The sequence below is a fragment of the Eupeodes corollae genome, chromosome 1 (genome assembly GCF_945859685.1).
Source record: "Eupeodes corollae chromosome 1, idEupCoro1.1, whole genome shotgun sequence".
Taxonomy (NCBI): Eukaryota; Metazoa; Arthropoda; class Insecta; order Diptera; family Syrphidae; genus Eupeodes; species Eupeodes corollae.
The window spans coordinates 300,192,296-300,211,675 of record NC_079147.1 but is presented as its reverse complement, the minus strand read 5'-3'; the positions used below and the strand labels follow the sequence as shown (position 1 = coordinate 300,211,675).

Sequence of the window (19,380 nt, the reverse complement as noted above, 5' to 3'; positions counted from 1 at the left end):
TGTTTTGTAAAAAAAATTCTGTTAATTACTAAGAACTATTTCATATAATTTTGAAAAAAGTCAACCTACAGACAAACAGAAGTTATATCTGGTGAAGAACTCGATTTAAAACTGTCCATCTTAACCAAGGTTGTACAGTTTTTCATGTGACATCGGCCTTAAGAAATCAACAAGTAGTATATTTTGGTTTGAATTCTTTCGTTTTTTTTGTGAACGATTTCATTATTTTTATTTTTCACCATAAACAGCTGATTGGATTGCCAATTCCGAAAAAAAAAATAAAATTTAAATTAAAAAAATACAAAATTTCAGTGCATTATGTTTTTCTTAAGAACTTTTCGAAATATTTCTAAATTAACAAATTCACAAATTATCTTTAATTTCTCTCAATGTCGTGAACTTCGCAAAATAACACGGCCTATTTTCCAAGACGAAAAATATGCTGCACGGAAAACAGTTAAATCGCTTAAAATCCTATCGGATAATAATTCAAAACGTATACAAAACTCCGATGAACCCGAAGACCAACTTCCAGCACTGCCTAAAGCTGAAAAAAACTACGTGCCAACCTTTAACCTGGCTGCCTCCATAAACAAATCCGAATGTCTGCAAGAACTTATCAAACTCGGTGTTAATTTGAATAGCATAGAGAAGCGCAAAGGTCTCGCAGAATTCGTCCTTAAATTAGACTTCGAGAAAAATATCAAACCACATTTGTTGTTCCTCCATGACTTGGGTGTCCAATCAGAACTACTTGGTGAGATGATAACAAAGAATCCCCTGATCTTTAAGGAGGACTTGGATGATCTAGAGGTGCGGATAAATTATCTGCAAGCCAAAAAGTTCAAGGATCATCAAATCACCCGAATTGTAACAAAGAACCCCTACTGGCTAATGTTCCCGACGAAGAGAATAGACAAACGATTGGGTTACTTTCAGGAGAATTTCAAACTCAGTGGCGATGATGTGAGATTCTTAGCATCCAAACAACCAAAACTAATCACCTATAGCATGGAAACTATTCGAAAAAATATGTTCTGCATAACCGAAGAGATGGGCTTTGATTTGGAAGAGTTAAGGTGTCTTCTATTGAACAAACCAAAGCTATGGATGATGAGTAAGTTATTTGTGAATTTCATTGAAGTGACTGATTTTTGTTTACCAGAGGGATTCTTTATTTTTTGTAGATGCTGATGAACTTATCGAACGCTTTGCTTATGTCCACAACGAAATGAAACTATCCCATGAGATGATCGTCCAGTTTCCTGAGATCCTTATGTCTCGAGAATTTCGCATACGAGAACGACATGAATTTCTAAAGACTCTTGGTCGTGCTCAGTACGATCCTCACAAAGATCTTTACGTTTCACCAAAGTCTCTTGTCTCGGGAAATGATCAAGAATTTGTTACCAATGTAGCAAAATGTGATATGCGAATGTACGAAATGTTTTTGAAGACGAGATAAAGATTTTGAAAAAAGTGCTTTGTTTGATTCGATTCTTCTCTTGTTCATTTAGTTTTCAGAGAAATTATTGCCTGCGATTTATTATTTATTCTGTATGGTCTGCAATCAGAGAAGAATTGTAGCATTACAAAAACTCGGGAGACAAAGCTACTGGATTCAAAGTATGCGGAATTTACAGAACGTTGTTGAAGCAATTTAAAAAATATATGATTTTGACTCATCTGAGGTTAATAATGAAATTGAAGCTACTTTTTGTAAGTTTTACAAGACACAAGCGAACAAACAATGATTTTTTCATAGCACAAAAAGGAAGACTTAAATGCCCGTTAATGAAAGCCTTAATGATTTCAATAAAATAATGCATTGGAACAGGTTAAAGAAGAAATTACTGGAATTGTGAATTCTTGAAAGAAGAAAATCGTATTTTAAAAGATATCGAATACGCCATTAAATAAAAATCTGTGGTATGAATTCGAAACAACAATTAGGAAATTGTTTTAAAACAGAAAAAGTTAAAACTAAAGAAGATCGAGCTCAATTTTCTACAGAGCAAAGAATAAAGGAGAATAAAGTTTAAAAATATAATTTTGAATGCTTCTGATAAATAAATATTATTTGTGTTCTATTTCTAGTTTTTTCGATCAATTAATTTAATTTTTGTAATAAATGAAGTTTGTGTCTCGTTTGACCTATATCAAAAGCAAACAAAGTACTAGTGATATTCCCAGCTGTATGAATTAGCTTCGTTCAACATTTTTAAATCTATAAAGTATTTGCTCTACATGACCTAGCCATCTAAGTCGTTGGACTTTAATTCTGCTAACTAGGTCAGTACAGCCCGTACAGTTCGTCGTTATATCTTCTCCTCCATTCTCTATCTATGCGTACGGGACCAAAAATCACCCGAAGAATTTTTCCCTCGAAGCATCCTAAGACGCCCTCATCTTTCTTTGAAAGGGTCCAGGCATCAGCCCCATAAATGAGAACCGGTATGATGAATGTCTTATAGATGGTGATTTTACATGCTCGAGAGAGGACTTTACTTCTCAATTGCCTTCTAAGTCCAAAGAAGCAGCGATTTGCAAGAGTTATTATTCGTTTGATTTCAGCGCTGGTGTCGTTATCTGTATTAATAGCGGTGCCTAGGTAGACAAAGTCCTTAACTACCCCAAAGTTATAGCTGTCCATGGTGACGTTTTGTCCAAGACGTCGTTGTTCAGTGTCCTTTTTTGATGACAGCATATACTTGGTCTTGCCCTCATTGACTACTAAACCCATCTTCTTCGCTTCTGTCGCAATGCTCGACTGACATCACGCTTTGATCTTCCAATTATGTCAATATCATCTGCGTATCCGAGTAATTGGATGAACCTTTGGAAGATTGTGCCTCTAGTGTTGACGGTTGAGTTTTGCACAATTCTTTACAGAACGATATTGAAGAAGTCGCATGACAGTGTATTGCCTTGTCTAAACGCTTTTTTGACATCAAATGCATCGGTGAGATCTTTTTCGACCTTGATAAATCAGCGTGCATTCTCCATCGTCATTCTGCACAAACGGATAAGTTTGACAGAGATGCCAAAACTAGACATTGCTCTGTAGAGCTTTTCCCTATAGATGCTGTCATCCTTTCTTATCTATCGGGCACACTATGCTGAGATTCCACTCATCGAGCATGCTTTCTTCCGACCATATTTTGCAGATGAGTTGGTGCATGCTCCCTACCAAGTCATCGCCTGCTGCTTTGAATAGTTCGGCAACGCTGCCGTCAGCTCCAGCAGCTTTGTTTGACTTAAGTTTAGATATAGCTATCTTTACTTCGTCAAGGTCGAGTAGACGGAATTGTTGATCTGCGTCGCCGAGGTTGAGTGGTTCTATCTCCCTTACAGCGGAATTCGGTTCGTCATCGCCGTTATATAATTTGGAGAAGTGATCTTTCCATATTCTCAGCATCGACTGCGGTTCTACTACGATGTTCCCCTGATCGTCTTTACAGACTTCGGTTCGTGGCTGGTATCCTTGGGAGGTTTTTTTTACCTTTTGGTTAAATTTACGAACCTCATTCCTGTTGTGACATCCCCTCGATCACGCGCTCCTCATGCTCTCTTTTTTCCATCTAAGAAGCCGGTGTTCCTCTCTCCTCTTCTGCTCGTAGAGCTCGCGAGCAGGGGCCCTACTATGCAACTCGATTCTACTCATAGAGGAAATATATATTAGGACTCCTTAAGAGGTTAATAGAGACTCGATCGGAAAAGGAAATTGGCAATCTCTTACGATTGTAGCCGTCTAACGTCGAATCTTCTCACAGTACTTCCTTCTTTTGGCTTGGATCGGGATATCCATAGCCGTACCTTGCATACAACGAGGTAGTGGTCCCAGTCAATGCACTGCTCTTTTGTCTTGTCCAAGAGCTCGAAGAATATGGGCGCATTCACAAAGCTAGTGGCTACTACACTACAAAGCAGTCAATCTGGGAATTGTCATATTATTGACAAAAGCAAATATATAAAATAAGAAACATATTTGATTTGATAACTTTAACTTATCGTTCGTGTTTTTAAATTCAATAAAATCAAATTTAAGACACAATTTGAATGATTTATATTTGTATTTAAATACTGAACGATTTATTTTATTTTGAATTCTTATTTTTTTACCGAGCAGCTGAATGTGAAACGTCAAATCATTCTCCACTAACTTTGAAGCCGATTTTTTTACACTACGTCGGAGGGGAAATTTCAACTACTTTTGTAGTTAGATTTAGCCAATCCAAATCCCTTGACTACGTAGCCACTAGCTTTGTAAATGCGATCTATGTCTTTGGTGTCTTCATCTTTCTCCTCTGTTGGGGCATGCGCGCATATTAGGCTTATGTTGGTGAATTTAGCCTTGATGCACACTGTTGAAACTGAAGACTTTTTGCCTGAGTCTAGTTCCAACAACAAATCCACCCCAAATAGACGCTGTCTTTGTTCTCGGTAGCAGTCGCCGTAGTATTTATCGCATTCTTTTAGTTTGCGTTTGCCCGGTCCATCCTATCGCACTTCTTGAATGGCGAAATATCTGCTTTGCAGCAGTTTAGGGCTTCCGCTAATTGTTCTGCTGCACGTGGTCTGTTAAGGGACCTAACATTCCACGTACATATCCGAAGTTCGTTGTCCATATTTAGTTTGCGTGGGTTGTCAACAGTGAATCCGTCCGTATCCGAGGCTTGTTGGTGCTTCGCAACTAAAGGTATTTTTTACGTGGCCAGGAAGTCACCCCGACGACGGCACAACCCCCAACCAGGAGGGTCAGATCCTTAGTATAACTCCAAGGAAGGGGAGCCGGATAAACCGCTCCTTACAGGCCTGGGCTCCGAATATGTCGAAGAAGCCCTATAAGGTGTTCACTAAGTAGTTCAACCTTACTGGAACTGTAGACGCCACCGTTGATTCCACCTCGAGGATTCGTCCGCTGCCACCTGGATAAGGAGAGGTGCGTTAAAAACTTTAAATCTGTTGCTTTATTTCTAGGAAGTAGTTTATATTCCGCATACAAAATATTTCAAATGCATTACAATATTCGAAAATCTGAATCTGAATCTAAAGTGTGTCTAATAATATGGCCAGGGACTGTATTTTAGAATCATTTCCAAAGCACACAGACTAAACCATCCCACAATTACAGTTAGACAAAAACATCCAGATTTCTATACCATCCAGACCTTTATTGGAGGATAGGGTATTCCTGGAAAACGAGTCAATCCATTTCTATACAAATGAGTCAAAAACTAGTGGGGGGGGGGTTTATTAAATTAAATGTCTTATTCAGTCTTCCCAATCACTGTAGCGTGTTCCAGGCAGAACTCTTGGCAATAAAAGAAGTTTTTTTTGTGGCTTAAGGATATCAAAATGCATGACTGATTTCGAAAGGTTTCAAGCTTAAATCATTTGCACTCCACTTCAAAAGAGAAAAACACATTTTGTTTTGATTCCTATAATAATTTATTTATACATTCTTTTTCTTTCATATATTTTAAAAGCTGTAATAATCATAACAAAAGCAAACAAGAAATACTTAAAAAAGAAGAAAAATTAAATTTTGTTTAAATAAAAAAATTAATAATAAATCTTTAGACATCTCAATTTTTATAAGAAGCTTATACAGTTGCTTGAGAATCTCCTTCTTTCCTTTTAACGTTTACGTGTATCCTCTCTTTTTAATTAAATTAAACAAAGAAATAAAATCAATCAAATTTTTTGTTTCTTTTTTAAACTGTTCATAAAAAGCAGTTACTAACTTCAATTAATTTAATATTTTTTGTTTGTTTTTTTTTTTTCATTCAAACAAAATTAATTTAAATACATCTTAAATTATTTTTTTATAAATGTTTTATATTATTATAATGTTATTAAATTCTATCGATTTTTGTTGTTTATTTCATATATTTATATATCAAAAGTAATAAAATAGAAATATTATATAAGTTGGTATCCGTTTTCCGGTTAACTTGGAACCATACAAATGCTCACTTTTCTCCCTTCGAGCTTCTTTTTATATTTATCACTAAATAAAATTATAGCTTGTTTTTGTTTGTTTGTTTTGTTTTCATTTGTTTTATAGTTTTAAGGAGAATAATAGAAAATTGTAGTAAATAATTATAATTACTTTGAATGATAATATGCATATTTTATGTGTGTGTTTTGTTTATAAATTGTTTATTATTCTTTTTTCTTTCGAATATTTTATTTTTAATTCATTCGTTTAAAAATTCAGTCAATAACAACTCTTGTGAAGAGAATGCCACGTTTGCTTAGCCATAATCTAAAACAAAGAAAAACAAATGAGTTAAAAGATTAAACGCTATAAGGTATGTCTTGTGGTTTTTTTTAACTTACCCTAAACCAGCTCCCAAAAGGAGTGAGAGGACATTGCTCAATATAAGCGAATAAAGGATTTCCCTGGAGAATAGAGAATTTTTACCCAAACGAGTCAAACGAATAGAATAGCCAGCGCTTTTCTTCTTTGGATGCTCGAATTTCCAATCTCTGAAAGAAAAAACAAAAATTGGTTAATTTATTTTTCATTGTTTTTAAGAGATAACATTTTTTGAACACACAAGTAAAAAGAAAATTAGTTTAGGAAAGTAATAATAATAACTTTGTTACAACCGAAACGTCTTTTTTTCTTAACATAACTTATCAATGTTTCCTTTTGATCTTAAATTTTTAAAAAGACTTAACATGTTTTGGTATAGACTGGATTGTTTACATATATTGTAAGGCATGTGCATCATCGATTCGCTCGTAACACTGAAAGTGTTGTCGAAGACACGACTGTGTTGATTACTCGACGTTCTCAGAAATTAGGACTGTCTTACGGCACATTATGGCATATATTATATGCATTTGGATCTACATCTACATCCATAAAAAGTCAATTCACACAAAACTGAAGCCAGCTGACAATTCACAACGTCGTAGATACGTCGAATTAGTACTTGAACAACAGGCGGTGGATTTCAAACGATTTCTCACTCGGTGGATATGTTAATAAACAAAATTGTCATATTTGAGGTTCTGAGAATTCTCAAGTAATTGAAGAGAGGCGTAACATCCATAAAAAGCCACTGTTAGGTGAGCTCCCGCAAAATGGATAGCCCTTTACATAGAAAACCTAGAGAAGTTACACACTATTGTAAAATATCCAACGAGTTTTGCACTAGGAAAGGGCGATAGGGGGGTTTGAAAAAGGTTTTGGTGCACAATGGGTTTGAAATTCTGTATATTAGAAAGGCAGAGTGTAGCAATACACTAAAAATTCGCGTAGTATGGCTAAAGTACGAATCTCCTTGTGTTCCAGAGGTTTTATTAAGTTGCTGGAGCACACATACTTAAGTTTACAGAGAAACATTTCTTGCATTGTCTCAGGAAATCAAATCATCTTGCGCCATGATTCACTAATTTTACTCATGGATAGGAAAGGTTTTAATTTATGCGATGAGTTTTTGAAGCATTAACTTCTGTTCGATTTTCGATTCCCCATTTAACAGTGCTGTCGAGTTTAGGACTAAATGAGCTTAAGAAAGGTTGTCATTTAAGAAGGTTGTGGATCAAAAAATGAAGCAGATATGTGTAGCAGTTTCAGACAGAAGATTATTCAACAATAACAAAAATGAGAAAAAGTGTCAGAGACAGGACAGATCCCTGAGGCACACCATCATTTATTTTACTTGTACGCATTTTCGATAAGAGAGTCTGATGCCAAAATTTATCAAATGTAATCTCACTTTCTCAAAAACAATTTTAAGATTTATTTTGCTGTCCTGTGAAATGAACCATAAGATCACTAGTACACCGTACTGCCGATAGTTAAGGACCATTCGGTCTCCGAGGCTTTTCTTGAGCGTATAACTATAATAATCAGGGGTGGAGTCGGCTAAGGTGATTGTTGATAAATGACAATCAAAATGATCGAATTTGATCTACATAAGGTGATAGTCAAATTGGTACCTAAAAAGCTATCACAAAAAAATGTGATAGTCGTTTTCAAACAAATTTGTTTATTCCGAATAGAGCTACCAGACGCTTACACAAACGACTGGAAAATTTTCTTAGTTCACTTTGTTCCTTTTAAAAAACACATTCCTGTGACCGACAAAGCTTACGACATTCGAAAAAAGCAAGAAAAGTAAGAATTTTATTCAAAATCAGCTAATTTGAAACTTTTATTTAGATATTTTATAATAACCAATTTAAAATTTCACCAAGGCAACAACGAATTTTGAAAATTTGAATCTGAAATTGTTCAATCGAATTGAATTGAGTTGAATCATCTTACACAGACGGAATGAAAATGATAGTCAATTTGACTATCAAATATTTGATAGTCAACAATCACCTTAGCCGATTTCACCCCAGCATTTCCATGAATTTTGAAAGAAGGGATGTTAGTGCAATCGGATGATAATTTGAGAGAGAAATCCTTCCTCGTCTTTTTGGGGATTGATTAAACAATTGATGTATTCCAACTGCTCGGAAAGAGCCCAGAATAATGCTCGTTTAACACTACACGGTTTTGACCGTACGGCAAAGAACCAGAAGGCATAAACCAGATCAATGGCTAATTACACATTATACGGTTTTAATCATACGGTAAAACACGATATATGCAGGGTTCCTATGCTTAGTATATATTCCTATGCTTAGTATATATATAGTAAATCGTATGATGTGAAAACATGCATTTCGTCACGTACGCCACTGAGCTTATGGCGCCGTTCGGCAGCCGTATACTGTAGTGGCAGTAGACGGTTGCTACACGGTGCGCGCCGGTATTTTGCCGTAACCGTAAAATGTCGCAGTCCGGTTTTTTCCCGTACGATGGAAAAGCAGCACTTCAGAATAATCGGGAATACCATCCGGACCAGTGGATTTATGTATTTTGAAATTTTCTAGGAATCTTGCCACAATACTGGTCCAAAAAAGATTGGTCCTATAGAATCGTTAACGCGCTATTACCAAAAATTCTTACTGCCTTTCGAACATTGCAGTGTTTTGTTGCCTAATTTTTGGACATAATAAATAAAGGCGTTGCAGGCCTCCCTGGCTTGCTTGAAGTTTAAACGGTTTTTTCAGGACACACAGCGAATCGAATCGAAGTGAGATACTTTCATTAGCGAACTTACACATTCGACATTAGCGAACTTTACAATTCGAGTCCGAAATTCAGTGCTACCATACAAAAAAAAAATAACAGGCATAAATAAACGTACTCATGAAATTTAAAAAAAAAACTGTTGTGTTCATTGATTGATAATTTTCATATTTAATAAAAATACAAAATAAACCAGAATGATAAGCAACATAGATTTGTTTTTTGGAGAAAACGAAAATTACAGGAAAAAGTAAGAATGCTTCGACTGCGCAAGAATATTCGAGACAATTCTAATTTCTTGGAACTCCCTAATCTTTTGTAAGTAGAACAAACATTTTGTACTTACTGGAAGTTCTATTAAATCTAATTAATTCCTTAAGTTTCAGATTATATTTTCGACTGAATAAGAAAGCGTTTATATTCGTATTAAACAAGTTAGTAGGCCAATTTAAAAATGCAAGCACTTCCTTAATCCCTGCTATATTGAAATAAGCTTCTGCCTTTAGGGTTTTTGGCTAGTCGGAGTTATCAGAACAGCGTTGGAAAAGATTTTAACCTAGGCCTGCTCACAATCATCGATTTCCTTTTTATTAAAAGAAGTTGTGTGTGCAAATGGAGACAAATTATGTCCAAGTTGGATCAGTCTCAACATGTCATCCGATGAGAAACACAACGCACGAAACTACTTTTTTTAACGGCCAGGTTATCAGGAGTAAAAGGATGTGTTGACGGAATCCATATAGGAATCATTGCTCCGATTGAGTTGAGTCATCAATATCTTAGCAGAAAAGAATATTACAGTTAAATAAAAAACGCAATGATTGTAAGTTTCCTCGAAAATAGCTTTTGGTTTTTAGTGCAAGTTTTTAAAGCGTGTGACCATAAAATGTGTATTCGTTATGTTGACTCAAGATATCCTAGATCAACCCATGATTCCTTTTGTATGGAACTCCGATATTCTTAAGTCAGGTCTTGAAACGTGGTACCAAAGAGGAGAACGTTCAATGTTTTTCGTTGTTCAATAATTTTTCTTTTCAATTGCGAGTAGATGGCACAAGTAATTTTAGGGTTGTAGCCAATTGGTCCCAATATTTTTTTTAAGTACCATACTCATCTAACTTTTCTTACTAATTTGTATTAGTTCTCTTGCAGCTGAATAAAAGTGCATTCATTCATGTGAACTTACATTGTTTTATTTTCTAACATTTCTTTTATACAAGCTTCGACCTTTTCTCACACAATATGAACGTTTGACAAATATAACACGAATAACGTTCAAATCAACGAACATTTGATAACGACAATAGAGTCAGATCAAACTTCAAAAAATGTATGACATTTAAGTCGAATCAACGGTTCTTAATTCGCCATCGGTAATACATATTTCTGGTAATAGGGGTATTAATAATATTGAAATTTGTGTGGGTAAAGCCTATTTGACTCTTATGAATGACTTTTTTGGACCGAATTGGAAGACAAGACGTCGCGGCTATACATTCCACGTAACCAACGAAACAATTGCAGTTTTGCTAGAACATTTTTTGGACGGTGTTATCTCCTGAAGAGGTGATCAAAACTGGCCACCGAAATCTTATCGATTAAGGCGTATCGACTTTTTTTTTTAATTACTGAAGAAAGGTATATCCCAATGCTTACAATCGATTTAAGTCCAGATGATTTCTTTTGAAATATATGCTCTTGGTTTTGATATCAAAACAAAATCTCTTATTTGAAAATTTCGAACATAAAGAACAAAATAATAATAATGATACTTTTAAAGTATAACTACAATAGAATTTCAATTTTAAGTACCAAGGAATTGATCTTGAATTTCACTTAAATATCAATGTTCATTCATTACTATAAAGGTTTAGTCAAAAACATCCTAAGATTCCTTTGTACAAGTGCCTCTATTTTATGGTATATTATTCATTAAAAGTTCTTCTTAACAGTACATTAAAGTTTGACGAGGAAACAATTAATTTTTGTTTAAATAATTTGCACAATTTAATTCTCATTTGCACGCCAATCATCAATTGAAATTCCCTTGTTTTCGAAATGTTCATTACATTAATATACCGTGCATCATTGTTCCGCTTCAATTAACGACACTAAAATGCAATCGTTTCAGTTCCTCTCGTCAAGGAAACTTTATCGATAAGGTTTTGATTTCATTGATTTGTTTTTGTTTGTAAATCTCTTCCCTCGAAGCATTGAACAAGTTATATACTTTATCTTTATGGTAAACAAAGGCTTTTGTATGTTTCGGCAGCATTTGGGGTTCCTTAAGTAAACAATTTCGTTTCGATAACACCTATGCAATCATTTATTTTTAATTGGATTTTCTTTTCTGTCGATAATAAAACTATTTACCAACATTATTTAATAAATATATTCATCAATTTATAAACAAATAACCAATTATTTTGTGTATGTGGTTTTAATATGAACTTACTTTGGAGGTTGTTGATCAGGTCGACTACTCCATTCACCAAACCAATCTGTGTCTTTTTGCGCTTCACCCTCCTGCGAAAAGAAAATCAGAAAATATAATAATATTTAATTGACTAATAAATAAAAATAGAAAGTATTTACTTTGCTCCAATAATTGATGTATACATGTTTGAGATCTTCATCAGGACAAAGTTCTGTATTTGGACTGTTTGGTGGTGATTTTGGACTGGAATTAGAAAAAAGAAAAACTTTGTTTATTTTATGTGAATGAATAGATTTTAGATGTGTTATTTACCTATCCCTAGGGGTATCACGTCTGGAACTGGCAAGAGAAACAACACGACTCGATTGATTCGATTCTCTTTGTGCTTCACGCAAAAGTCTCAAATACTCTTCACCCGATGAAAATGGTAATGGTGTTATTCTGTCGGGACTCTTAACACCAGCCATTGCGGCAGCGGTGCTTAATTCAATCCATGATTCTAAAATAAAAAAAAAGGAAATATAAAATATTTTTCAATCCATGATTCTAAAATTAAAAAAAATGAAAAATAAAATATACAAACATTGAAACAAGAAAATAAAAGAAAGAAATCTTGGAAAGAATTTGAAAAACCTCAAATAAACACTTTTTATCTTTTTCTGTGGATTTATGTAAATAATGAGGAGAGAAATTAATTGTAAACCTCATTAGAAGAAGCAGAAGTGAAAAGAAGTCGATACTTATATCCATAAAGGAGAGATTTCTTGTAGTGGGTTCAAGTACACTACATGTAAGTTATTTAGTAACCGAAATACACTTGCGGCCGTATAATTAAGCCACAAAACGAACAAAAACATTTGTTTTCAATATTGGACTTCTGCATCAACTTTAGAGTTCTTTTCTATAACGATCATTAACAAGCTATTTTCTATGTAGACGCACATCAATCTAAAATTTTATTTATCCAGTGGACAAATAATTAAGCCAATAAATTTATTTCAACTTATTTCTGATGTATTTCAACTGGAATGTTCTTTTTAAATAGGCAAACAAAATGAAGGTTACATCAGCCATAACAAGAAAGCTGAAAACATTCGTGAATAGAGTACTTCGTAAAATCGTAAGGATTTTCTGGCCAAACCGTATATCAAATGAGGTCCTTCAGAACAGGTCAGGAACCTATAGAATCTATGATACGTAAGTGGCAATGGATTAGACATACGCTTCGAAAAGGTAACGACTGCATTGCAGGCCAATGCAGTGGAATTTGTTCACACAAGAAGGAAGAAGAGCTGGACGACCGAGAAGCACATGGCAGGACAGTTGAGGCGGAATCAGCTTCACTAGGCAAGAGCAGGAGGGAGCTGAAACACATCTCTGGAAACAGTACACGATGGCACGTAGGCGTAGTAGAGGCCCTATGCCCTTTGAGGGAACCCCAACGGACTTAACAGGTCTGAAGACCTAAGTAAGTAAAAAAAAAAGTAAACTCAATCTCAGATTTTTGTTAATATTAAGTTAGGAACTTACTTTAATTATCAAATACACTTTTGGGGATTCATAAACAATTTAGCTGTGTAAAATCACCTTGGCTGAGAATAGACAAAATTTGAAATGTGTAGAAATATCGACAGAAGTGATTAGAAGATGATTCATAAATATGAACCTGAATTGATAAAATAAACTCAAACAAGAGATGTCGAATTTAAATTAAATATCGTTTCGAGTAATAAAACTGTTGAGTTTGGAGTAACGAGTCTTAATTCAAAATGTTTAAGTGGAAATGATGAGACTGTACGTCCACCAAACAGATTGTAGGTGATCAGTGATGGTTTTGGAGAGTTTGACCTATTTACAGATGAAATCTATAAAAGGGCAATCATTTGAACATCGAATATTTCGATGATTTGCAATTATTTTGGACTGTCAAATCCAAATCTTTTAAAATTCTGCAGTGGGCTGCTTAAGTTCCTGATGTAAGCCCCATAGAGTACTTATGAAGGGTATTATAAAAAGTGAAGTTGAGCCTGCGATGGCTTAATTAACTAGTCACTATGGTTCCTAAGTAGTGACGTAGACTCCAGTGCAGTGGTTTCTCGGTACTGAGGTAGACTCCAGTGCAGATGAAACTTGTGGGTATGATTCTTTTGGGAATAAATACTTTTATCTCCAATAGAGTAAAAATGCTAATTGGTGGTTCGTTTGAATTTGAAAGAGGTACCTATGAAAATTCGGTGAGCCTCTGGTGTTTTAGAGACAATCCAAACGGTTAAAACCGAGAAAGGTCGAACCAACCCAGGAAGAAATGCTTTCTATCGTATTCTTTTGGCTTGTTTTGAAAACACCATTTTTTCAGCAAATCCTCAAAAAAGACACATCTTCACCTTCATATTATCCACCGATGGCACTAAAGTCTCAATATGCCAAGCCAAGGAAAAGCTGCTTGAATAACAACTTTACAAATATCGTTAATAAGACAGTTCAAACCTAGCCCAGGTTTTAGGTTTTAGACAAGGCAATGCACTGTCATGCAACTTCTTCAATATCGTTCTGGAAATAATTGTGCAAAACTCAACCGTACACAATCTTCCAAAGGTCCATCTCATAACTCGGATACCCAGATGATAGTGACATAATTGGAAGATCAAAGCGTGATCTCAGTAAAGCGTTTTTGAGCATTGCGACGGATGCGAAGAAGATGGGTTTAGTGGTAAAGTTTTTAATAACAAATCCATTCTTAAATTGATGAGGCACAAAATATTTTGAGAGACCTTTAAAATGGTAACAATATTAGAAAATACAAAACATCTAAAGTTTGATGTAGGGAAATAAAATTAAATTTATTATTTATGTTGTCAAGTCCTTCATTAGATTCTTTTAGAGAAGAAGAAACAATTTGACAGATCCTTCAGTAAATTAAAAAGGAGTTCCCTCTAAAAAAAACGATTTTGTGTCATTAACTATGAATGAACAGACTTTACAGTGTTAACCTAACAACTACCACAAACTACAAACAATGCTGTGAATTCATGAGGCTTTATGTGCATCATCATAGCTTTACTCGAAGGAATAAGCTTCTTAAAGTTCATTCAAATCACAGACTTATTATTAAGAGCTTGTTTTCCTTAAATGCTTTTAATTAGCGTTGATATCATTCTTATGACTTTTCTAATAAATTTACGTTCAGTTGCAAAATTATTACCTGCCCGTCGACTTCCAGCTTATCTCTAAAAAAGTCGAAAATGGGAAGATATCTTGATGATTTTGTGGTTTATCTCCCCGAATATTGAAACAAATCTTTACAACGTTTTGATATTTCAAAGGGATTTGGAAAAGTTTGCCCCAAGTTCTCTTAGCAAAAATGTCTGCATTTGGTAATGATTAATTTTTGGACGAGTTCAAATCTGATATCCATCAAATGTCTTCAACACTCTACCTCATCTTATAAAAATTATATCTTGTCTGACATTTCTAATAAATTGTTTCGCTGACGCTCCATGTTTAAACCCTTCTTTATCCAAAACTGGAGTAAAATTTGCATTTTGAAGTTTGGAAGTTGCCCCCAATTACTTGAATTTACTCTCTAGGACAGTATTGAAATGTTAAAAATAGGATAAATTTCCAACAAGTACGGCTAAAGAACGAGACCTCTGAGCTTCATAGTTCAGAAGTTTAACTCCAGGTTAAAATTATGAAGAAATTCTGAAGAAAATCGATAAACTATGCTAATAGTGGGTGTTTCAAGATAAACAAAATTCATTATTTGAAATAACTGAGTTTTTGAAGACATTGAAAAACATTGAATTGATGGGTCATTAGAAAGCATTAATTTTACATCAAAAAAACTTTTCCTTTTTTTCAAACAAGGGACAATATCTATTTTCTAATTTTTCCAAAATTGCGGCAAATGCAAGTCTGGATAAAAATTTTGGAAGGACGTAAATATAAAGACCTTTGAATAACTTTTTATGTTTTCGAAAAATTAATTTCTAACAACATCCCGACCTTGAAAACTGTTTTGCAGATAAAAACAAGAAATTCACCTTGAACTTGTGTAAATTGTTCTTTTTGAATCCCATAATTTGCTACATCGCCGACCGGGAGCGACAAATTTTCAGAACCTCCAAATACATACATTTTTCCATGTTCCGTTCACCCCTTGACTTGTCTCGACTAAAAAAAAACCGTTTCACGTCATTTAAAATTTAATTAACGACAATATCCTGCAAACATAAAAGCATCAGTGCCAGATTTAGTAGCAATTTTGTCGTCGCAATAAACCAAAGCGACCGGCGGACAGCCGACGGTGCGGCGGCGGCCCGGCAGTTCATTCGCCTTTTTTGTGAAGGAAATTTCAATAAATATATTTAGTAGCATGTATAATTCTACCATCATCACCATAACGCACGCCCGCGTCGTCATTGTCGGTCGTCGTCGCCCCCGATGTCAGTCGTCTAAGTGGAAACATTTGTGCACTCAATTTGTTGTCATAAAAGTAAATATGTATGAAACGTACTTAAATTAAGAGGGACGTTTTTCTCTACCTTCTTCAAGTTCTTTTAGTTATTTTTAATAAATTTAGATTTGTTGCACCCGCTCTCGGAATAGGGGGTCATTAAACTTCCCACCATTTATTCACTATACTATTCTTGTTTTGTCAAAGAAAACCTAACTCATCACAGGAAGTCGACTTGAATATAATATACAGGGTTATCCATTTTGCAGTTTCACAAGTAAACGTAAATAAAACACATAAAATATTTGTTTATATGATATTTCTTTTCTATTATAAAATTTGATCGTTGACATTATGTCCGAACCACTACATCATTTAAATTACCAACAAGCAAATTGTTGCAAGCACCGGTTCTTTGAGGTAATATTCGACCACTTTTTGATGAATATTGGTTTTTAAGTGCTCAAGAGTTAAAGGTTCATCTGTATAAATACGGTCTTACGTGTAGCCCCACAAAAAAAAGTCCAACGGTGTCAAATCGCTTGATGTTGTCGGACAATTGCGATCGCCACGACTAAAAATTACGCGGCCACGAAATGTTTTTTTCAATAAAGGCATATTCTCTCGAGTTGTGTGGCAAGTCGCATCGTCTTGTTGAAACCACATTTTCTCTAAGTCGTATTCTTTAATAGCTGGAAAAAAAGTCGGTTATCAATAAGTCATATGATAATCGTCATTTTCGAAAAGAAGTTAGGTCCAACGACACCACTGGACCAAAAAGCGTACCAAAGTGACTTTTTGGGGATGTAATGGCCTCTCTCCAATTACTTAAGGATTGTCAGAAGAACAAATACGACAATTGAGTGAAAAATGTGCTTCGTCGCTGAGGAAAATTTAGTTGGAAAAGTCGCCGTCCACTGCCTTTTGTTTAAGCCCCCATTCGACGTTTCTACGATGCGACGTTGTGAATGGTCAGCTAGCGTCAGATGTTGTATGAGCTGGACTTTCCCGAGAGCAAAGAGTGATAGACACGTTTGGGTCTTCGGCAATACTTTCTCTTACGGCAGCGATATTATTAGTGGTACATGCGAAACAATGATTCACAGGCTTTACTATAGCTGTGACCAATCTATTTCTTCACAATTTTGGCAATTGCGTGTGTGGTTGGACGATTATGTAAACCAACATTCTGTGGTAGAATCATCATTTTTGTAGCAGTTTTTAACAATTTGTTTATGTTGTGCAATAGTTAAGCGATCCATTTTTGTAAGTTTAAGACTTTCAACTGACAAAAATTGGTTTGACAACTTAGTTAGATGTCGAATTACAGACCTACACTTTAGGAACCGCAAAATGGACAACCCTTTATATTTAGCTTAATAGTTAGTTGCTGCAGTGTGGAGCAAAATAAAATAATTGTGTAATGGTTTTGTAAGTTGTAGATCTACTAACACAAATCTTCTAATTTTTTCTTATTCTGTCCTTACAAAAATGGAGAAAGGTTTCCAGTGCGATGTGATCTCTCCTGATTTTGCCAAAGCATTCGATAGAGTTGATCATCATATCTTGTTTCGAAAGCTTTAGGGGTATGGTTTTCACTCTAATCAATTGAAATGGTTCGAGTCGTATCTGAGTGAACGAACCCAATTCGTTCGTATTGGCAATAGGCTTTCTTACATCCGGTGTCCCCCAAGGATGTCATTTGGGCCCTTTGTTAGGATTTATTAAAAGAAATTCGAAAGAATTTAAGCATCCCTTCACTTTTAAGAGGCTGTATTTTTTATACGTGAGGTCTATTTTGGAATATGGTTGTATAGTATGAAATCCTTTTTATTCCATTCACTCGACTAGAAAAAATTCAAAAATGCCTTTCTAGATACATGTTTTATCTAGTACGTTGGAATATTCCTCGACCTTCATATGATGCCCGATGTTTGCTTTTTGGAAAATATTTTGATGCAATGTTTTTTAGAGACTTAATAAATTCTAAAACTGATTGTCCATTTTTTTAAAGTAAGATTTGTTTTAATTGTCCGGGGTATACTTTAAGAGTGTTTGATACCTTCGGTTTTCCTCAACACAGAGTAAATTATGGCTTAAATAAACCAATTTCCCGTTATTTAAGACAGGCAAATTCAGTGTGTAAAAATAAAAATGTAGATTTTGTCCAATGTTCTAGTAGAGATACAGTAGCTCACAGCTTATGTGACACATCGTGTATTAACAAGTTTATGAGAGAATAGTTCTTAAGTGAAGAAAGGTATCAGAAAAATAAAAACGCAGAAATGTCCAGTAGGTTTATAACGTAAACAAAATCTCTTCATTTACGAGTATTTTACTAAAATATTATTAATATTTTGTATGTCCAGTCCACCCTTTTCTTCTAATACTGCCTTAAGCCGATTTTGATAAGAATCCACCAATTTGTTTGTTGTTTCTGGAGGGATTCTTGCCCAATCTTCAGTCAATGCAGTTATGAGGTTTGTGGGGTTTTCGAATGTTTGTATCCAAAATGGACAACAGATTCTATATAGAAAAGCATAATTGGTACTTATAACGTTTTGGCCAATATATATATAATAGCGTGTTTTCAAAGGCGTTATGTGATGAGACGCCCAGAGCAATCGAAGACCTCCATATACCGTACCTATTGTTATATTAATATGAGTATTCCAACTTAGTGTTTTATTGAATGTAAGCCCGACTTTTTGGCAGAGTCGACGAAGATATGAGGTATCCGTTTTAGTTCTAGAGATGACTAAGCATTTAGTTTTTTTCGGATTTAAACAAAGATCGTTTTTGCGGGACCACATAACAATTGTATTCAAATCCTCGTTGACTTCATGCACACCATTCTCAAGCATGCCTAGTTGAAAACTGTTGTATAATTGAACGTCGTCTGCATACATGTGCACAGAGGAGTTCAGTGGACATGACGGAAGATCATTGATATACATCGAGAAAAGTAAAGGGCCCAAAATAGAGAAATGAGGGACACCTCTCTGCAGAGGAAGGAAAGTAGACATAACATTGTTAGAAAAAACTGCCTGAGATCTACCGGTAAAGTAGGAGAGAATAAGCTTAACAGATGCAAAAGAGAAATGAAATTGATCTTTAAGTTTTTCACAAAGTATAAAATGGTTGACGATATCAAATGCCTTTGAAAAGTCAAGAAGCGTTAATATAGGCACTTTATCATTATCTAATTCATTTCTGATATTTTCAACGACGTCTATTAACAGCTGTGCTTAGGGCGAAAGCCTGACAGATTATCCTGTTACATTTGACGATTATGTTGCAGTGGTTGCAAATGTTGCTACCATGGAGATTCCTTCAGACGAAACAATTTTGAATATTATTACATCTAAGGATTAGGAATCGGAG

The 19,380-nt window shown here is 34.8% G+C and overlaps 2 protein-coding genes across 3 annotated transcripts in view; one reads left to right on the top strand and one right to left on the bottom strand.

The window, feature by feature from the left end:
* Positions 1–245: 245 nt before the first annotated feature.
* On the top strand, positions 246–1,483 carry LOC129939119 (transcription termination factor 3, mitochondrial). Its single transcript, XM_056046996.1, has 2 exons — positions 246–1,117; positions 1,188–1,483. The coding sequence occupies exons 1-2, from the start codon at positions 319–321 to the stop codon at positions 1,463–1,465; spliced, it is 1,077 nt and encodes a 358-aa protein (XP_055902971.1). The 5' UTR covers positions 246–318; the 3' UTR covers positions 1,466–1,483.
* A 3,944-nt stretch (positions 1,484–5,427) lies between these two features.
* The window catches only part of LOC129941511 (BCL2/adenovirus E1B 19 kDa protein-interacting protein 3), a 48,686-nt gene continuing 34,733 nt past the window's right edge, over positions 5,428–19,380 (bottom strand). The window contains exons 2-6 of one of the 2 annotated variants that reach the window (XM_056050181.1): positions 11,853–12,086; positions 11,699–11,783; positions 11,559–11,629; positions 6,346–6,495; positions 5,428–6,271 (exon numbers count right to left, since the gene is read on the bottom strand). In XM_056050181.1, coding sequence (XP_055906156.1) covers positions 6,220–6,271; positions 6,346–6,495; positions 11,559–11,629; positions 11,699–11,783; positions 11,853–12,007 — 513 coding nt within the window. In that variant the 5' untranslated portion in view covers positions 12,008–12,086 and the 3' untranslated portion in view covers positions 5,428–6,219. The remainder of the gene's footprint in view (positions 6,272–6,345; positions 6,496–11,558; positions 11,630–11,698; positions 11,784–11,852; positions 12,087–19,380) is intronic. The other variant, XM_056050180.1, reaches the window with a different exon arrangement.